General features: G+C 40.4%; 2 protein-coding genes across 2 annotated transcripts in view; one reads left to right on the top strand and one right to left on the bottom strand.

The window, feature by feature from the left end:
* Positions 1 to 708: 708 nt before the first annotated feature.
* NPY1R (neuropeptide Y receptor Y1) lies at positions 709 to 9,271 on the bottom strand. Its single transcript, XM_008051584.1, has 3 exons — positions 9,141 to 9,271; positions 2,525 to 3,374; positions 709 to 2,419 (listed from the first exon to the last, which is right to left on the bottom strand). The coding sequence occupies exons 2-3, from the start codon at positions 3,221 to 3,223 to the stop codon at positions 1,967 to 1,969; spliced, it is 1,152 nt and encodes a 383-aa protein (XP_008049775.1). The 5' UTR covers positions 3,224 to 3,374; positions 9,141 to 9,271; the 3' UTR covers positions 709 to 1,966.
* A 12,590-nt stretch (positions 9,272 to 21,861) lies between these two features.
* The window catches only part of NPY5R (neuropeptide Y receptor Y5), a 7,969-nt gene continuing 7,716 nt past the window's right edge, over positions 21,862 to 22,114 (top strand). The window contains exon 1 of the mRNA XM_008051583.1: positions 21,862 to 21,931. The gene's annotated coding sequence lies outside the window, so the exon portion shown is untranslated. The remainder of the gene's footprint in view (positions 21,932 to 22,114) is intronic.

The following is a 22,114-nucleotide window of genomic DNA, read 5'->3' as shown; positions in this document are numbered from 1 at the left end:
TACTAAGACTGTTCCCAAATAGCAATTTGTTTCCATAGTACCTAAGGAGAGAAAGACAGAATTTTCAATTCATTCCCCAAAGCAGAAAAAAGTCTAGTTAAAAATTTCAGGCTTGGGTAAGGAAAAATAATGGCATTTCCCGATAAACATTAAAACATGGTTTTATAACTGTTTTTCGTTATTCACTTAAGAACATTTTTAGGCTATACTTTGATTTCATATTAACATTCAATGCAAAAAGTTTGTTATCTGCTTGACTTATAAGACTGATGAGAAAAGTTTCTAAAATATAAAATGTCATTTTTGCATAGCTTAGAAATGAAAATAATGTAATAAAAGAGAAAATATCTTCTTGGTAAAGATTAGTTTGCGAGGAAAAATCCAAGAAAACTTCAAGATGTGAATTAAATATGATAAATGAGAAGGAAGGACATTTGATCATTATCTATTCATTTCCTTTTTTTCTTTTTTAACTTCTAGGGACTTGGCACTGTGCTATATGCACTGGGAACAGTCCTGTTAGACAGTTCCTGCCTTCAAGAAGCTTATAGGCTAGAGGGAGGAAGACTAAGCCATCAGCAGCTATACCACAGGGAAGAAAGTGTTTCATTAGCAAGCAGATACAGGATGCTTTGGGAACATCATGGGAGAGAAGTCATGGGCCAAGAAAGAATAAAACTGAAGAGAGACACAAAAGAGACTCCTCAGAAAAGGCAAAAACAATTTTAATAAAGAGAGTGTCTGTCCTAAAATCAAACACATTTAATACTTCTGCTGTATAATACATTGGAGAATATCTTGTTCTTTAAAATGTCATTTCTCCAAATGATGCTGAGGCTCGATCACGATTACAAGATAGATGAAATTAGGCATCTTAACATGACACGATTATGCAGTACTTTTTACAGTGCAGTACTTATAAGACACCACAAGTCACACAGTTTATATAAGCTAACACGGGTTATATAAAGTGGTCTCAGTTTTTATGTATTTTTCCCTGTAGGTGAAGTAAACATTCCTTTACCATTGTACCTTAGTGTCACCTACTTTGAAAAATGGACACTGAAAGTTAAAAATCAGTTACTATATAGGCACTGCTGTATGGAAAATACATTTTGTGTTTCTACATATTATAAGCTGGAAATGCCTTTGAATTACATGTTTATGCTAGAAAGCTTTACACACACTGAACAGTCTGCAAAGAATGGAAAATCTCTTGACCATCAGTTCAAATGAATATAATTCAACTACTGGCAGCAATACTAATTTATTTATTGAATAAATTACTCTGAAATGCTTTCGCTGTCAGGTACCAAAATAGTTTTGAAGTTAGGGAACTGCTTTCTCTCTTTATTCTTATGGGTAGCCCAATTCCTGGTGATAGTCACAGCTGAGAAGTATGTAATTTTTGTGCATTTTAATCTTAAATTAAGTGATAACCAATTAGGAGCAAATTAGGCCCTCTCAAACAACAAACAAAAGCAAGTCACTTCTGAATGACTTCAGACACTTTTGGCTCCACATCCTGGATGCTGAATGCTGCTTTTGCATGCTGTCACCTCTGTAACAGACTAAAATGCTGCACATCATAAAATAAGGGTGGCCCAATCTAATAAGAGTACCAGATGGCTAGCGTTTCTGAAGTCAGTTAATAGTAGTACTTGAAAGAAATTTCATTCGAATAAACACAGTATAAAAGTCTTTATATTGTATGCATAAGCTCACAAAAAGCACTTCAAAGATGTCTGGTCAACACTATTGCCAGAAGATTCCAATGCCCAAACCTTGTGTTTCAAATATAATTATGACAACTATAACAAAAGCAGTGAAAAGCAAGACAAGAAAATCTTAGTCTTTCTCAAATGGGTTCAAGCCCATTCCACATGAGAACAGGTAATGAAAGTATATGGCAGGTTGTGCTTGTTTTTAAACAGATGTCATCGGGGACCATATGCTACAAGCAGTTTCAGATTTTTTCATTATCATCATTGTTGATTTTTTTAAATGCGACTGGGCTTGTTTGCTTCAAAGAAGTCTTAGAAACATCTGTGTGCATGGTGGACATAGCTATTGTCTCATAGTCATCATCCCGAGACCGGAAATCACAAAAGTTAAAGAAGAACTGCAGGTCTCTCTGGAAATTTTTGTTCAGGAATCCATAAAATATGGGGTTGACACAGGTGGATATCATTGCTGTGAGGTGGCAGAGCAGGAATAACAGGTTGTGATTGCATGTGGCAATGATCTGATGATTCCAATCAAACACGGTGTTAAAGATGGTAAGAGGGAGCCAGCAGACAGCAAAGGCCACCACAATGGACAGCAGCATGACGTTGATTCTTTTGGTTTCACTAGACCTGTACTTATTGTCTCTCATTTTGTCCATCATGTTGTTTCTCCTTTTTAAGCGTATATATATCTATGGAGGAAAAAAAAATGAATTCAAATAGAACCACTCAATTAATGAGGAATTCTGTGGAATGCAGGTAAAAATGGAAATAGTAGGAATAAAAAGTTTTCTTACCTTGAAGTAGCAAATAAATATAAAACAAAGTGGACCAAAATACTGCAGCACCAAGAGGAGAGTGGTATAAGACAATCTATGTGAGTCCGACGGAAATTTATCAAAGCACACGTACTTGTCCTTGAAGGCATCAAGTGTCACATTTTGGAATGGCTCATCAGTCAATACTTGGTAGATCAGAAAGGGCAGAGAAGAAGCCACAGCAAGGAACCAAATCACGGCAATACCTACATAAGCATGTCTGTTATTTGGTCTCCATCCTCGTGGGTTGATTATCAGCTGATGTCGCTCCACGGCAATGAGAACCAGGGAGAAAATGGACACAGTGATGGAAACACATTGCACAAAAGGATTCAACTTACACATTGCCTCACCAAAGACCCAATGGTCCATTAATGTGTAGACAAATGTGAAGGGGAGACACATGATGGCAACAAGCAAGTCTGAGAAGGAAAGGTTCACAATCAGGATGTTGGTGACATTCCTCATCTCCTTTTGTTTCAAGATGATTATGATCAAGGCCAGGTTTCCAGAAACCCCAAGAATGATCACAGCTCCATAAGCAAGAGCTAATGTAAATATCATGGCCAAGGGCAGGTGACAATCATCATTTTCAAAAGCCCAAAACTGGGCATTCTTCTCTGAAAAATTAAAGTGGATTGAATGGTTTTCAATCTGAGAAAATAATGTTGAATTCATTTTGATTGGGTTGGTTGTTATAGATTATTTTAGAAAAATGGAAAGGAAGTCTCTTCAAAGCAGGTCAACTGTTCAGCTTATTCTTATTTGCCATATTGGAATCCATTTGCCAAAATTATTCTGAATTCTTCATTCCCTTGAACTGAATAATCTGTAAAGAAAAAATGACCAGTTACATTACTAATTTTATTGAGGTCAGTCATAATGAATTCTGACTCATAGAACTCTTAAAAGTGAAAACACTGAAATAAATAAACAAAATGCCATCTCATAAACATCTCTCGAAAATAGCAGAAACAGTGCAAACATTCTGAATAAAGAAAAATCCTGTAAAATTTTTACTCAGGCTTGCTTACACAATGAATTTTAGTAAAACATAGTGGTCTGTTAGTAAGGAATATGTAAATCTCAGCCCCAAGCCTTATATAAACAATACCATCAGCACCTTCCCAAACATTGAAAGAATGTGAATGTGTACCAAACCACTTAATCCACAGATTAAAACCTAAGAAAAATAAATGAAAGAAACTATAGAATTCTTTCTTATACTATAGAAATGGAAGAATTAGTGTCAAGATCAAGTTGCAGTAACGACTTTTCCATACCCAGGACTGTTTTTTAAGGCAGATAGTCTTCAAGACAAGTATGTTCATACAGTAAAACATCACAAAATTTTGCTATATAAGGGACTGTTAAAACACCAATGTTTAAACCAGAAAAAAACTTAGAAGAAATGTACAGACATCTTCTGATATTCTATGGGTTGCACACAGATCATAGAGAACCGGGCTTATATCCAACTCTTTGTGCAAGTTGAAAGGAGGTCCAAGGAGTGCACATTATGTTTTTTTTCAATCACACCATTATGAATAACAAAAGTTTAATCAAATGGAATGAACTGCTTGCAAAGCTAGCAAGCGTTCCACACACAAAAGCTTATAACCACTATATGAAAGACCACTTTACGGAGTTCTTGCACTGTGCAGGGGATTCTAACTTTAAGATTCTATTATTTTATTAATATTTCAGATGCTTTCAAAGAATTTATAAGGTTTTATTCATATAAATATCCCATCCCCAGCTGACTATATGTGTATCCAATGCAAGAATCTAGAATTTAGTAGTAATTTGTATTTTTCACAGAATTTTGTGATATATATACTTCTATTACTAACAAGGCAAATCACAGACTTGTAGAGATCACAAACTTTTTTTTAAAAAAAAAGTCTCTGATTTTCCCTAGATTACTAAAGTAAATATATGAGGTGAGATTTCTTATATTAACAGCTCTTATCCCTGTGTTAAGAAATTGAATTGCATTTCTTTCTTCTTTCTGTGAGAACAATAAAGAAAACCGTGTAGATTTACTTCCATTAAAAGGAAGATATTGAGTGCACAAAAATGCATTTGCCTTTTAAGTAATGCCTCTAATGAACCTTTCTCTTAGTGTTTTTGCTTTCTAGAACATGAGGTATTTTTTATTATGAAACTATAGCTTACATTCATGAACATTTTAAAGAACCTAACAGTACATAGTTTGTGGATACCTAATGGCTATGTAGTAAAGTACAACATGTATGTTAACTTCAAGATAGCTATTTCTGGGAAGAGAAAGTGGGGATGTTTTGGGGTGAGGTTTTAGTCAAATCTACATTTTATTTCTTAGGAAGATGGGTTGACCTGATGCAAATTTGGCAAAAAGTTAACATTTACTGTTTTGGATTTTTGAAATATTTCCTAATTTTTGAAAAGTTGCAGATACACTAGTAAAGAAGAGAAATATTGTCAGGTTAAAAAAAGGAAAGAAACCATAGTTTAACCTTATAAAATTGAAGAAGAGTAAAAGTATAGGTTGCTATGACGAAGTCAGAATGAATGTATTAAGGAATGGTAATGGAATGGGTTCCGGATTTGGAAATATGGTTCTCTCCTCCTCTATGCAACAACCTGTAATGACTCTCTAATACTTAGGTGGTAATCATTAAGTGTTCTCTCAAGAATCCAAAAGGCAAAGAGAACGATCAGTGACTTGTCAGGGTTTGAGAACAAATTCTGAAAAAGCAGGTAATAATCCACAATTTTTTGGAAATCTCTCACTTTCTTAAGAATTCAAAAAAATGTAACATCATACTTTATATTCAGGTTACTATAGAGATATTTAACATTATTTATCAGTTTGTCATGAGTTTTTCTTCATTATTTAAAATAGCATGGTAGGAAAGTACATCCTCCTTGTCCCATGGTTCCCTGTCATCAAGTGCCCCCAGGGGAAAGAGGATCCTGGCCTGAGACACAGGAGGGATGGACTACTGAATATACTCTCCAGCCTGACCCCTGAAGACCTCCACACTATACCTCCCTTCCTTCCTCCCTGTTCTAACAACTCCAGTGTGAATGCTCTGGTGAGGCAGATCAGTCTATGCAATCTACCAAGCATAGCTCTGCATCCCCATCTCTCCCATTCCTCTCACTGGCTGCTCTCTCTCTCATCACCAGTCCAAACTCTACCCACCTTTCAAAGTACCACTGAGTCCTCTGAGTCCTTAATTGGCTCCTCTCAATTTTAATATAATGATTTTAATGTGGGTGTTGTGTATACTTCATAGTTCCTTGAAAATACTAAATTTAGAATAAAAAGGTGTTGCATGATATAGTAGATGCATGGTTGCAATAGTAAGTTCTTGGGTAAATTAATTCTAACTTCAATAGCTCAATCCCATCACAGTCCTTTTACATGCAAAATGAATGCTAATTACAACAGTCATTCTAGTAGGTCAGGGATATAGGGAAATGCTACCCTTTGTGTAAAAATAAAAGAGAATTGTTTCTGAAAGAGCATTCATTCATCCAACAAATCTTTTTTTAACACCTATTTTGTGTCAGGCATGACTCTGGTGGAGAGAATGTGACATTTTCACTAGGTTTCTAGTCTTATGGGCAAAAAAATACATGAAAAAATAAATTAGTAGCCGGACTCAGTGGCTCAGCCTGTAATCCTGTGCTATGGGAGGCTGAGGTGAGTGGATTGCCTGAGCCCGCGGGTTCAAGGCCCGCCTGGGCAATTTGGCGAGACCTCATCTCTACAATAAATCAAAAAATTAGCCGGGTGTGGTGGTGCACGCCTGTAGCTCTGGCTACTTGGAAGGCTGAGGCGGAAGGATCACCGGGAGCAGCCACTGCACTCCAGTCTGGGCGACAGAGTGAGACTCCAACTCAAAAAAAACAAAAAACAAAAAAAAAAGAGGAAAAAGAAATTAGTAAAAGACATAGTATGCTAGATGATTTAAAATGCTATGGAGAAAAGTGAAGATGCAGGAGGGACCAGGATGTTAGGAGTTGCAATTTATTATTGGGAGGTAAGAGAAGGTCTCTGGCTGTCTGAGAAGATGGCATGTGAGTTAAGACCTAGGATTGGTGGTGATTAGGGAGGCCACACAAGTCTCTCAGGTAGTGCATCTCATATGGAAAGAACAAATAAAAAGTTCCTAAGGATCTAGGGCACTTGGTGTGCTGAACAGAAGGAGAATGGGGATAAAACAGGGAGAGACAAGAAGTTAGTCGGAAAGACTGAATAAAAGGGGCACAGACCTTATGGACCTGGTTCTAATGGGACCATCTTTGCCTTCTACTCTGAAAAGGAATGGCGAGCCGCTGAAGAGGCTTTGGCAAAGGTGTGAAATTGTATGACTTTTGTTTTAAAATTACTGCCCTAGCTGCTGTTTTCAACACACTTAAGGGAAAGAGAAGGAGGAGGAGATTGTTAGAAGGCTAGTGCAATAACCCAGGTGAGAGATAATGGAGCAAAGACCAAGGTGTTAGCCGTGGAGAGGAAAAAAAATTAGACATTTTATATCCACTGACTCACTATGGCAAAAATTGGTACACACGGGAATTTATGCAAACCATTTTTAAATTATTGCAACGTAGGAACTACAGACAGCTTTCCTGCAGACGATTTTAGGTAAACTTACTGAAATTCTACTCTGATATCTTTGAAACTATATTTGATCAACAATACTCTATGAGCAATAGCATTTTTCCTACTAATCAGAACTTAGCTACACAGAAAAATGCAAATTTTATTTATTTTTTAATTGATTTTGTTCTTTTGCTAAGTGTATATCGGTAGTCATCCCAGTGGAGTAAAACAGTTTTGCATTGGATAAAATTGTATTTTTAGTTTACATTAGCATAATCTCAAGAAAGAATAATTGTCAGAAAAACAATAGTACTAAGGGAGAGTTTACACATCTTATCTTTGCAAAAGAAAACAATTTGATATTTACTTTTCCAATATATATTTGTAAAATAAACTATGCAACAATAGACAGCAAAAAAACTAAGATAGTTAAAGCTCAATATAACTGCCATGTGCATTTAGAGACACTGCATACATCAGCAGCTGGCAAATTCGCCCCCTTGCAGAGGGACATTTCTCTGCCTTTCCAATTAGAACGCTGGTCTCACTGACGGCTGTCGCATTGCTGCCACTACCTGAAAATACAACTCTCTTGTCATCACCTGCTGCAGTATTTTTCAAATACTCGGGAGGGACTGTTCACTTCCCTTGTTTAGGAAATGTCAGCCCTGTTGCACACCACAGCCTCCCAAAGTTAACGCCAGCTTCTGGAAATGAGTTACATAACTCCTTCCTTCCCGCGGGGAGGGCCTGCCCAGCAGGCGGCAGGCTGCCTTGGACCACAAGGAAAGTAGCAACCACCGACAGCCCCAGTCTCCGGTCTCGGTGGGGAACCAGGGAACCAGCCCAGGGGCAGGGGACTGACAACGGCCGTTTTTCCATGCAGTCCTGGCAGACAGGCAAGTCCTGCACTTCTCAGCCCTGGATGGCAAGCCAGTGAGTGAGTGAGTGAGTGAGTGAGTATGAGTGTGTGTGTGTGTGTGTGTGTGTGTGTGTGTGTGTGTGTGTGTGTCAGAGAGAGAGAGTGTCAGAGAGAGAGAGAGAGAGAGAGAGAGAGAGAGAGACTCCCCTTTCCTCTCCTCCCCTAGGATTTTCCTGGGCTCCGAGAGACTTCCTAAAGAACAAAATGAAATGTGTTCAGTCAAAATTCCTGTGGGCACGCTTACCCCACACCTATTTCATGGTGCAACTGGGTGCCTGACCCTCTGCTGCACACACGCGCGCGCGCGCGCCCACTCATCAGGGACCGTCTCTACCCGAAATGATCCGAGACTGGCAACACCGAAAACATCCAAACCAATCCCCCCCAAATCAGCAGAGTACAAACCCAAAGCCACTGTCTCCTCCCACAGCAGCTGCCCCACAGCAGCTCTTGAGACACTCGCGTCTGTGCAGTCCACCCTGGGACCCACGGGGACACCCGCCGGGCCACCTCCATCTCCTGTCCAGTTCCGTCTTCAGCCTAGCCAACTGCACGGTTACCGACGTGGAAGGAGCCGAAGAGTTCGAGGGTGAAAACTCCGACAGCGGGAGGACAAGGCTCAGGGCTCCTTTAGGGCGCAGCGACAGACCCCAGGGCCAGCCCGGGGAGCTGGGGGCCGCGGCCGGACGCGCGGAGCACACGCGTGGGGGCCAGGGACCGCACACGGCGCCCGCTCTCGCCCGCCCTCAGCCCTGGCCGCTCGCTCCGGGGAAACTCCAGCCGGTCCGGGCAAACGCGCAAGACGCGCGAGGGGTGGCGAGACGGCCATCCCCAGCCCCCGGCCCTTGACACCCCGAAGGGAGGAACCCTTGGCTCCAGCCCGGAGAACGCCCCGAGCAGGCGTGGGAGCTGGGACTCCGCGCCGGGGCAGGCGTCCGGGCCGGAGGTGGTACGGAGCAGCCGTCCTCTGCGTGCGCCCCAGCCCCGCAACCAGCCGGACTCCGCGCCTAGCACCTCCCCTCCGGTCCTCCACCAGTCCGCGGAGGCTTCTCCGAAGTCCCCTGAAAGGCACGCACCTGAAACTCCCCTCCTCTGAGTTGGCTTTCCGCTCCAGTGTGCTGCACCGGGAGGCGTGGGGCTGGAGGCGAGCAGCGAGGAGACGAGGGTCCACCGACGATGCTCCTGCTCCAGCCTGAAGGATCGATGAGGATGGGAAGAGACGCCCCCTTAAAGCCCCGCGCCACCGCGCCCTGGACCACGTGACCTCGCGAGGCTCCCACTCCCCGCCCCTCGCCGCCCGGGCGCACCTGGGGGCGTGCCGAGACGCTGGGAAGCAACGCGGAATTCAGTTAAAACCGCGCTCGGCTCCACACACACGCCGCCGCGGGAACGGGGAGCCAGTTCCCGCAGCCTCCGCTCGGGAGCCAGTCCCCGCAGCCTCCACTGGGGAGGCGAGGCGATCCCGCGTGAGCCCGCCCGCGTGGTCTGTGCAGGTCAGCGCCACCTGGTGGCTGCAGTCACGCCGCACCAGGCGCCCCCAGCCTGGAGGAAGGTGCCGCTGTCGGGAGGGAGACCCCCAGACTCCCGCGGAGGGCACTCAGAACGGTTTTTGCATTCTTCGGTGATGCGCAAGTATTTCTCACGCTAGCACTTAGACGCTGTGTCCCTCAGTGTACAAGTGAACAGAGAGAAGACCTTTACAAAGTCGAGTGGCGCGTCTCAGACGAGACGGCCTGTCCTCTCAGCCTCCTTTCTTTCCACCGGGAACACACTTTGAGTCAGATTTGTTCTCAGAGTCTAGCGGCTGTTTAAAGTTTTGCGGGGGAGCACGATGAACCGGCTAATTTCCCCGGTGGTCGAAAAGAATCGGTGCAATTTCCCAGGTGCTTGATGGAGTACAGGTCTGAACATTGTGAAGAAAGACTAGAATGTACATAGAGAATACCAAGGTGGCAAAGCCCTCGCGGGGGCGGAAACTGCTGGTTCATCGCCGGCAGGCTGATCTCAGGCAGGCTGATCTCAGATGTTCTACGTGATTCTAGTTCAGTATGAAAAACCAAAGTTGTGTGATAAACATACACGCATCAGTGATGTGCTGGCATAAATGACCAGAACTTCTTCCAAATCGAAGTGCTAAAAAAATAAAAAGTCTTTTTTATTAAGCTATAGGGCATTGCCGGGGATATTTATAAACCATCATTACAAAGCAATTATCACATTCTGTCTTCAGACTAAAAAACAAAATGAAATTCCAAGACATGTAGAATTGCCTGAGCTTTACATTGATTGTTAGGCAGAACAAGCATGTTTTTTTTAAAGTTCCATATAAGCTCATTTATTTATTAGATGATAATAACACAATCTCTGGATTTTTTTTTTTTCTCCAGGAAAGGTTTTAAACTGTGTGTCGCTGGACATATTTTCATACAGTTGGGAAGGGATTATAATCAAGAATTAAAACATAATGATCATGTAATAAGTGTACTATGCATCTATAACAGCAGATGTATACAAATTAAAATCCCATTAATGGTTAAACAGGGTAAAATGACAGAACCTAACTGACACCATTCATATATATGTAAATATATATATTTAGCCAAAGATGAAAATATAAAGCTCGATTTAGGAATTTTAATTCTCTGAAACAGCAATAACTCGTAATCACTTAGATTTCGACTCATTCTATCTACTCCGTTCCCTTAAATTACATTCTGTTCTTAGACGACTTGAAATAGCCTATATAAAATTAATGTAGGGCCACAGGGTAAAAACTGAAGAGGCCTGAGTCCTGCAAAGCTACAGCTATGGTTAGGAATGAACAAATCTGTTGTTTCTAAGTTTTCTCTCCTCTTTATATGACTGTTTACACAGCCACTTGAATGAGAGCAATGGATTCTCTTCTTGTCCTGACCCCTGGGAGAGGGAAAGCTGCTCATGAGGTTAGTAAACATATTTTTCATATGAGCCTAAGTTGCACAGGTCTCCTTGATGACTTCCTGAAGTTTGATTGGCCGAAGGGTGCAAACAGCTCTAATCTCCAGGGACCTCTCCCTCCACACTTCCCACATACCTTCCTCCTAAACTACCTCTATGATAATGACTTAGTGTCCAAGGGCACAGAACTTGCTTTATAGACTATTGTAAAACCTAAGAACAGTGTTTGAGATGTTTTCTAGATTTGAACTCTGAAGGACCGGTGATCCCATCCAGACCTGGGACACATACCAGAAAGCTGGCAACACTGGTGCTGTGACCTCTCCCAGAAACTGGCTCTGTGCAGAGTTTTGACACCCCCATAACATCACCTCTAACGAAGCAGCAGCACTTGTTCCTTAGCCCCCCACCTGCCAAATTAATCCTCCTCACTCACTACCACTTTGTGATATTAAACTCTTTCTCTATGGTAACAGATGCCATCAAGTCTTGGTTTTTGTGGGTTGAGGGCATAAGAACCTGGTCAGGCTGTAACAGGAAGTTTTCCCATGGTTTTGATCATCAAATTGGCTATTTTTAGCCTGCTGCAAGAATTATAAATGAATTAATTTAATTCTCTATTAAGAATATATTTTATATAACTTAAACTTTTGTTATATCAGCACATATTTTGGACTTGGCAACATAATTTGAACTTAGGTAGTTTACTTTTTCTATTTTCCAAGAATGCTAATAAAGGTACATCTGCAAGAAGACTTGAACTATTGTAGCCATTGTATTTTATCCCTTAATTAACTCAATTTTTATGAAGTGTTCCCCCAAGACAAATCTATAAAGCTGCATTCTTGAGTTATTAATGTCAAATATCCATCTATGAAAGACTTTCTTCTATACAAAATTTGTGGTACAAAGAGAGGTTTTGAAATGCTCAACAGCAAATTATATAATTCTTTAGGAATATCATTTACTAAGGACTCTTTCCATTGTGTATGCCAGAGAAAACAGGCTTAGTGCAAGGACCAAATACAACATAAAATCTTATGTGATTTTATGGAAGACTTGAAACAAACAAAATAAGATACATGTTAACGTTTTTCCTCATTCCAGTTTTAAGAGCATTTATTTTTCTACTCTTCTGTGAATAGTCAGTCAGTTATATACTTTCCTATTTGGGATTCAGACTAGATAAAATCTCACCTTTGCTAGACTGAGAGAAAATATTTTGAACTCTGTATATTTCTTTCTAATGTTTCTCATGGTCTCTTGGGCGACAGTCCTGCTCTGTCCTGTCACTTAAACTTAGGGATAGGATCTATTCTGTCCTGTCACTTAAACTTAGGGATAGGATCTACTCATTAACTCTGTAGATCTTGGTCTTATAATAGAAAAAAATAGAACATCTTTATGGTCTGATCCAGCCTTTAAGTTCCATGACTCAACAATTGTCTATGTAAAAGTGTGTCACTGTGCTTGCTACTTGAAACACTGTAATTACTTTATTGGTTTCCTGATGAGTTTCTGCTGCAAGGGGTTCTGAAATGCTATTGAACCCTGATACAGGTAAATTCTCATAAATTATCATTCAGAAGAACTTTAATAGGCACAAATACAGGTGGAAACTAAAATGTAGATGATATTGAAAAGATGGAAATACCACTTGCTAGAACTTACTATAAAGTGGATTGGTGAATCAGTTCATATTCTGTGAATTGATTATGTGTCAACTTGTTCCTTCTTTCTGTGACTCATTTACTAGATTTCTTTGACCTATGATGGCCAAGAATATAAGGGTCAGTGTTATTTTATGGACCACCAAGAAAGAAAAAAAAATGCTTTCAGTAAAGCAGTGGTATACAACCAATTGTAAATGGATCTTAAAGCCACAGTATTATGAAATTTTTTTAGAGTCTGCATGTAAGAACCAATGAAATGTAGTAGGGATAAAGTTTTGACTAAATAGATGGAGTACAATCAAGCAGTCAGTACAATCATTTTATTCAATTGTCTTTTTGAAAGCATTAACCAGCAGAAAGAAGTGACAATTAATTTAGTTAAAATGTTCATAGACAAGTACATAGATATATATTAAAAGATCTCCCTTGTGTAGAAGATGCCAAGTGGTATTTGTGGATTTGCTCTTGATTTGAAATGGGAATGCCCTTCAATAAAGTTTTCATTTGGTTATATAGGCTCCATATTTCAAGGCACTTTTTAAAACTCTGCCAGAAGAAGGCTCTATATAACTCTTAAAATTATTTAGTAAATATCCAGACACTTTTCTGCAGGCCTCATATTGTCAGGCACTCTTTAGGCAATCAACACAAGTAAAATGTTAGATTAGAAAAATGTAACATCATGTTGTTTATTGCATGGTATAGTGAGAAGTGCTTTGCCATTGTTACTATAATTGTTTTTAATAATTATTACTATTTCCTTCAAATTTCCTTTCAAAGAGGCAAGTAGGACTATCTGGTGAGTATGAATGCTACCCCCAGACAGTTTGTCATAAGTGACAAACATCTTTAACTGTTCTCTTACCCCATCCCACCCCCTGAAATCTCAGGGTTGGTATTAGACTTCTTCACAACATAACACTTCAAATAGCCAATATCGATAGATCAGACTTGGCCTAGAATGTAAGGTTATAGTAGTACATTTTTTCCAAAGATGGGTGAAGCTTCCTTTTATACACATAAATAGCACAAACAGGTATAGTAGATGTGTTGTGAAGTGTTCCTAGGTATCGATATGGTAAGGTGAACATCCTCTCTTCATTCTTTGAAGGTCTAACGTTTGCTTTTCTTTCCCCAGATGTAAATGAACTTAGAAACTATCCCAAGATGGTATATGTGTAATATGACTCTTCTGAACTCATGAGATTGGTCAGCTACCACTCTCCACACGGTGAATGTAGGTGAAAACTCAACTGCCAGATTATTGAAAACACAAATTCAAAATCATAGTTGAGCCTTAAATACTACTCCAAAATTCTTAGGCTTGAGTGACTCCCAATTCCTCTCCTCTTAGAAGTTATTTGGAAATTTCACCTCTCTCTCCCAGCCTCCCAGTCATTCTCAGTGGACTCCTTCTATTTGAGACAAGTCAAGCCCATTGGGTATGTATTCTCTAACTGTCATGTCCCTCATTTGGGTGATGGGTTTTCCAACCCAGCTGTTTTAATGCCCAGGCTTTAAGTCAACCCAGCCCACTGAGTTTTCCCAGCTGAGGCCCTAAGTACCACGGGACAAAGACATTCAATGCATGAGCACAAAATCTATGTATTTCACTAAGTTTGGGGGAAGTTTGTTACACAACAATAAAATAACTATAATACCTGTTTGTTCATCAATTTACTTTTCTTAGCTCAGGACTAAAATAAAAATCAAAACAAAATTGCTCATTTCTTTCTCATAGTAACTCCCTTACCTGAGTCACACCTTCCCTAGCTGCTTCTCTTTCCTGGCTAGCTTCCTCGAGAAGAGTAAGGTACACTACTGCTCTCACATTCATTCCTCAAATACGGCCCTCTTGAAACTGCTTCTTCCCAGGACACCAATGAGAGAGAGAGAGAGAGAGAGGGACAGAGAGAGAGAGAGAGAGAGAGAGAGAGAGAGAGAGAGAGAGAGAGAGTTGTTGTGCCAGGCTCTCTTAAACAACCAATGCTTTCTTGAACTAATAGGAGAATTCACTCATTAGCTAGAGAACAGGACCAATCCATTCATGAGGAATCCACCCCTATGACTCAAGCACCTTTCAACATGAGATTTAGAGGGAACAACATCATGTTGCACTGGACTCTCTTGACCATCTGCTGTTCCTGGCATCTTTTTTCCTTTGACTTCACTAACTCCACACTTCAGACTTTTCCTCGCACTGTTGTCCTCAGTTGTTTGCCCCAAGATCTACTGTCTCCATCTGCACCTTGGGTATTCTTTTCCTAAGGATCTGGCTATAAAAATAGGCCAGAGATGGCTCCTGTGTATTAGCCCCAAATGGGCTTCATACTGTTTATTTCTTCACATCAGGTTATGGTAATAAGCCTAAAGTCTGCCAGCACCACCTCAAATTCTCACACATCTAAGTGCTTTAAATGTAGTCAAAATGAGATGCTTTAGTTATTCAGAGTCTGCTTTCTTTACATGTCAAATGAAACTCCACCCAATGTCTGCTAACCATGGATAAGACAAATCCTGTAGCTATAAAAGACACCAAATCACTGCTGCCCTTCAGAGCTCTCTGACCCTTGCTGCTGAGTAACATCACCTGGATATTCAAGTCTCCTCTCTATTTTTCCCTTTTCCCTCAAAAGTTCCCTTGCCTTTTCCCCTTCTGAGTGGTAGCCCCACATGGAGTGGCTACCCTTATAGTGCAACCTCATGCAACCAAGAGAAAGCATGTGCTTTAGCGGACCTGTTTCTTCCTCGATCAATCTCAAAATTACCATCACTTCCCAGGGATCCCAACCTTAGTCTCCTACTTTTTTCCTTGCAACGTGTAGCCATCCCTTCTGCCATCAGTTACATCCTTGTGGGCCACAATTCCCAATCTGTACCAAAAGTACCAATCGCTCACAGGGCCCCTTGGTGAATGTGCTTCTCTGCTCATGGACCTGATCTCAGTCTATGTCCTCATGCTTCTCCCTCAAGCCAGAACTCAAGTGTACCAGCTAGCATTGTGAGAAGCTGCATTTAGGTTGAGTGAATTTTCTTGGAGATTCTTTCAATATGTGTGCCCATTTCATCATGGGTGATTTACAAGTGCACCTGCCCACACCACACTGAGGGTCCAGCAGTTTTTGACCCAAACCAGCATGATCCTAGTGCCCCATCTTCCTCTCTATTCACCTGATCTCACCCCCCAGCAACTTTTTTTTTTGTTTCCCCAGATGGAAAAAGTCCTCAAAGGGAAAAGTTGTGCCGATGTGGAAGAGGTGCAACAAAAAATGGCAGAAGTACTAAAAGGCATGAAAATCTCAAGTATTCCCTTCTCTGTCACTCTCAAATTCAACTGGCTGCAGATTCCCAATGACTTTATTTCCAAACTCTCCCTCACATGCATTATTTCACCTCATCAAGCTCTGCTTCTTTCTTCTCTAAATGGTCTCTGTCTCCAACTGCTTTCACAGTTGTCCAATCACACCCAACCCAGCATCAATCATCTAGCTGCTCTCCATTCAAATCCCTTGAGGGAAGGGCCAACGATGGCCTTTCCACCAACACTTTTGGTGTGAGAGGTACCAAAAAAGACCCAGGGATTATTTCGTAGAGGGTAGGCCCCTTGTAGTACAGGCTTCCCCAACTAAGTGTTCTAGGAACCCAAAACATCAGTGTACCAGCTAGCATTGTGAGAGGCTGCATTCAGGTTGAGTGAAATTTTTTGTAGATTCTCTCAATATGTGTGCCCATTTCATGATGGGAGATTTACAAGTGCACCTGCCCACCCCACACTGAGTGTCCAGCAGTTTTTGACCAAAACCAGCAAGATCCCAGTGCCCTATCCTCCTCTCTATTCACCTGATCTCATCCCCAGTAACTTTGTTTTTGTTTCCCCAGATGGAAAAATTCCTCAAAGGGAAATGTGCCGATGTGGAAGAGGTGAAACAAAAACGGCAAAAGCACTAAAAGGCATCAAGATTGACAAGTTCAAAAACTGTTTTTAGCGGCGGAAAAAGCATTTTGATAAGTCCATTGCATCAAAAAGAGAGTACTTTGAAGGTGAGTGAAGTTTAAACATAAAAGAATAAATGGACTGCACGTAGGCTCGGCCCTTTCCGGCACTACTGTTGTTCCTTCTTTTCTTTGTTATCTTGAAAAGCAGGACTGGAAAGAGTACATTCTCATTTTTACTCCTGCAGCCCAGGTTTATTTCCAGTGCGGAGCTCATCACATTGTGTAGCCATTAATTATGGATATACATAGATCAACAACTACACTGTGATCTCTTGATGGCAGTGACTTCTTTTCACCTCTTTGAACATAGAGCTTAGAATGTTATCTGGCATATCATAAGACACTTAAGGAGTTTTGATGAAAGATTGAAAAACTAGGATGACAAAAATTTTGAATATTACAAATCAAGCTTGTTTGTTCATCTCAAATGTTAAAAAGATGTCTTTAGTATTTGCAACTATGATATATTATCATTGTTCTTATGTATATACAGTTTATGCATATACTCTGAGGATTCTCCTCATATTTTTGGATTTTCTTATGTGTTGACTATTCCCCTATTAGGTGTAAACTTGAATAGAGGACCCTATTGCTTTTGAAAATGCTTATATTGTCTACTAGAGAAAATGCCTCATATTTTCTACCTATTGAGTAATATATTTTTTACCTGTGAGAATAACAAGAGAATTACCTGTGAGAATAACAAGAGTAAGAATACAGTAACATACATTTTTGAAGAGCATCATTCAGCCATGTTACATTTTGATTCTGGGCTTATGCTTTAAATAGTTCTCTAAACATTCTTTTTAAAGACTATTCAAAACAAACCAACATACCAAAAAATAAATAAATAAACAATTTCCCTTTAGCTTCCACTTAATATAGTAAAATTATATTTAGACTTATAATTAAATTTTAAAAATTAGATATGAAATGGAAACATTTTTAAAAAACCAATATCAGGATATTTATACTTTGACAGAAGAGTTTTGATCTATAAAATAAAACAATTATATGACCTATATATCGATTTGCATGATAAAATATGTCACCAAAGAAATCCACATTATCTTCTTTTGTACATTTTGTGCTGTAAAACTTAAAAATGATATCATTAAAGAATGAATTATTAGACCCGACTCTATGGCTCAGCCTGTAATCCCAGCACTTTGGAAGGCCGACGTGAGTGGATTGCCTGAGCCTGTGGGTTTAAGACCAGCCCTGACAACTTGGTAAGACCTCATCTCTACAATTAAAAAAAAAAAAAATAGCCTGGTGTGGTAGTGCGTGACAATAGTTACAGTTACTTGGAAGGCTGAGGCGGAAGGACCACCAGTGCTCTGCCAGTCGACACTGGGGTGGCCGTGAGTGTGTCCAGCCCGGGCAACAGAGTAACACTCCAACTCAAAAAAAGAAAAATAAAAACAGAATGAATTGTTTGTAAGACACCCATAACTTTTTGAAAAGAATGAATGAAATAGAATTACATTGTTATTATTAACTTTAGGGAGGAGAAGAATGTCCCAGTAATAATAGAAAACTTTATCAACAGCATTTTTTTCCTCCTCCTCTTCCTTCTTCTCCTTCTTCTTCTCCTTCTTTTCCTCCTCCTCCTCATCCTCCTCCTTCTTCTTCTTTTTTAATATGGAAGGGAAACAAATAATGTCTGTGGCTATCACATTTTTCTGAAAATCCCCAAATTATTTTTCTCCTCTTATGTCTATAACATATGCTCATTTACGGCATAAAGTCATAGGTATTCAGTGTTCAAAGGAGGCTCCAGATCTGCCAAACATTTTACAGACAAAGAAAGTGAAGACTAAAAGGTCAAGTACCTCGTCTAAAGTCATACTGTTAATTTGAGGTAAAGCCTGACTGCAACTCAGGTGTGCCTATAAGTGTTTATGATAAAAATATGCATGTGACATGTGATCATATACATACGCAACACATCTATGTGTGTACATACTTTTAACATGAACATTTACTATTAGAAAACAACTGTATATTCTTTCTGGAAATCAGTCACAGCTTGATATTCAACGATCTACCATTAGGGCATCAAAAGGAGAAATAAAGTGTTGCTAAGAAGTAGAATTTCTCAGAGGTCAAGGAAATGTTTATGGTGACTCCTTAGTCCCCCAAGACCATCATTGAGTTGCCTGGGAAAATGACCCTATGCACACAATACTTTGAATTAACTTTTTAAAAAAATAGCTTTTGCTCCATAAAAAGATTACATGTATCTCACAAGTTAGTGCCTTAAGTCCTAAATATGAATTTATATGACAAATGATTATCATTCCAAAGAAATCAATGCAGCAAAGAACATATAGAAGCAATTTTGATAACACATAGAAATGGCTCTTTCTACATTTTTTAAGTATTAAAGACTTAAATTTATCATGGTAGAAAAAGTGGATAAAGAAACATTTACTCATGATTTTGTTCTTTTTTATAACTGCATAGTATTCCATCGTGTATATGTACCACATTTTTTTTAATCCAGTCCTCTTTTGATGGACAGCATGGTTGGTTCCAGGTTCTTGCTATTGAGAACAATGCTGCAATAAACATTCGTGTGCAGGTATCTTTTTTATAGATGAGTGAACTCTCACAAAAACAAAGATCTAGTATCACATATTCTCACTCATATAGTGGACCTTGATCATCCAACACACTACCATAAGAAAATGACTGACAGTGGTGGGAAACTATGGGGGGGGGGGATGGGACTAATGGTAGTAGACATCTGTCTGGGGATGGGGAGACACCTGTTATCAACAAGGGGGCCTGAATGAAGCATATTTGTATACCTAACCCTTAACTGTACCCCACAATATCATAATAAAAATATTGATTAAAAAAAGAAACATTTACTCTTAATAAATGTAACTACAATTTTCAGAGAAGAAAATGCATAAAGTAAATCCATTTTCTCCTTTACTTACTCCTACTGCTCCTAAAACTAATATATCAAAAACACATTATTTGAGATTACACCAAAGCACTTTAGTGACTATCCCCCACAAATGGTCGCTGTTATTAAAATGCAACAATAACTTTGACAGCACAATAGTCATGTTCTCAACACAGTGTTACACCAGGCATTGTTGGGAGAGTGTTTTGTTGTTCAATATTTGTCTTAGGAGTCCCAAGTGAGCTTTAATGTTCACCTTTACAGATAAGCTTTCTTTCATAACTGATAACAAACAGAAAAAACTGGGAAAGAGCCAGTTTAATTTTGTAATTTGCATAAAAGCCAACTTAATTTCCCAAATGAACATTTTACAAATAGTGAATGAGAAAAATACATAAAGCAGAGGTGGACATTTCTAATCCCAGAGATGGTACTCCCCTGCCTGAGTTATTCCATTAAATTAAAATAAAATTAGTCTTTTATGTTCTACAAAGAGTGATGATCATCAGTCTTGAATCCCCTGAAGGTAAAACACACACTTTATTTGTATCTTCCTCTTTGAGTAGCATATTGCTGAAATTTTTAGATCGACAATTTATTCAAAACAAATAATTCAATAATGTGTTCACTCCTTGCATCCTTAACACAGTCTACTGTGATGTGAATTTAAAGAAGAGATTCTGACTCCCTTGTTTGAGGCTTGCCAGTGTGTGGGTGCACTGACCAGGGAAAATGGGTATGTTAATCATAAGTTGCATCTCAATGGCATGTGGCCTTGTGTTTTCAATATTCTAGCAGTTACTTCAGCCTAAAGGTTCATATCATCAAAAGAAAGAACAAATTTGTGGAAAAAAATAAGATTTATCTTCTTGTATTTTTAATATGCAAACACCTGTAGCAAGGACTCATTTTTTGAAAGATGGTCTTAAGGGAGTTCTTTGGAAGTTATTTTATTTATTTATTTATTTTTTGAGTTGGAGTCTCACTCTGTTGCCCAGGCAATCCACTCACCTCAGCCTCCCAAAGGCGCCGGATTACAGGCTGAGCCACCGAGCCCGGCGGAAGTTATTTTAAAGATGGTGTGTATTCGAAGGGCACTTGATGGAGGAATGAAAAATCAGGTGGCATTGTGTAGTGCATTAATTGTAGGGACGTTGGAGTTAAGGAAGTCTGAAACCAAGCCTTGTTTACTCCAAGTAGTCCCTTTCTGACATTGCCATCATCACCTTGCCACTGCAGGATCCCACGGCCTGCTCAGGGGGTTTACTGTGTTAAGCTTCTGGGGAAAATACACTACCATTTCGGAAATAAAACATAGAAGAATAAAGTAGGAACTGTATGTACCCGAGGTATTTAAAAGCTCTTCAGTGACCCTCTGGCTGATGAAATAACATCATTCCTGAGTACTGAATGCTAAGGGGCACAAGAATTTTTCTTTGACCTCTGGGGTGACAGTTAGTGATTGCTGTCCCAGAACTTAGATTTCCGACTCGCTCCCAAGGGACACAGTGTTCTTCAGTTCACAAGATTGCACTCCTAAAAGACATTGTGACTGTAGCGTGACAGTCGTCAGTTTTCAAGTGTACAGTAACTACACCCTTCCTCATGGCAAGCTGTCTCTCAAGATGTAGGGACCTCTCCTCCTTCCTTTCTCTTTCTCTCTCTCTCTCTCTCTCTCTCTCTCTCTCTCTCTCTCTCTCTCTCTCTCACACACACACACACACACACACACACACACCTAAAGTACCTGCCAACTAATGATTAGCTAAACTTAAGGCAAACCAACGCAGGTTTGGAAACATTAGGGATGGAAATCACGTTGAAGTCAGGGTTTGGGGAAGTGTGCTTGCTTGCTTTCTTCGTCTTTTTTTTTTTTTAAACCTATGTTAACTCTAAAGTCCTGATCTCCTGTTTGCTATTGAACGTGGTCTTGAGAAGCTCTGTTGTCATTTCAACCCCACTCCCAGCCCACGCGCCCGCCCACACCGCCCCTCGGAGTGGGAATAACCGCTCTTGCATCCGGCGCCGGGTAGCACGGCAGACTCTCCGCGTTCCCTGAACGCTCAGGTGTCTCCCATCTAGACTTCTTCCTACTTCAGAAAGGTTCAGGAAAGAGCAGCGTTCTCTTCTGTTCTGGGTTTTTTGTTTTTGTATTTTTCATCCCCCGAACAAAGAGAAGACCTGAGCCTGGAAGCGTTTTCTCTGGAAGCCTGAGCTCTTAGAGATGCGCCCACCCGCGACCCAGTCGAGACTTCTCCGAGTTCACCACCAGGACAGGGGCAGATAGCAAAAAGATCTCTTTGCCGGTCAAGTTCGCTGGGGCCTGGAACCAGAGGCCAGGGTGAGAGGCGACATTCTGGGGCCCTGAGGCGTCTCCCCAGAGTTCAACCAGCGGCGCAGGGACTGGGGCGCTCCGGGCCCGGGCTTTGGGAGCGGCTGGCGCCGAGCAGGCGCCCTGGAGCAGGGTCTCGGGGGTCCCCGGAGCGGTCACGTGCTCCCGAGACGCTGCTAAAGCCCCCGCCCC

This window comes from Carlito syrichta, unplaced genomic scaffold (genome assembly GCF_000164805.1).
Source record: "Carlito syrichta isolate Samal-C Ts95f unplaced genomic scaffold, Tarsius_syrichta-2.0.1 Scaffold201341, whole genome shotgun sequence".
NCBI classification, from domain to species: domain Eukaryota; kingdom Metazoa; phylum Chordata; class Mammalia; order Primates; family Tarsiidae; genus Carlito; species Carlito syrichta.
This window is presented reverse-complemented; position numbering and strand designations above follow the sequence as displayed.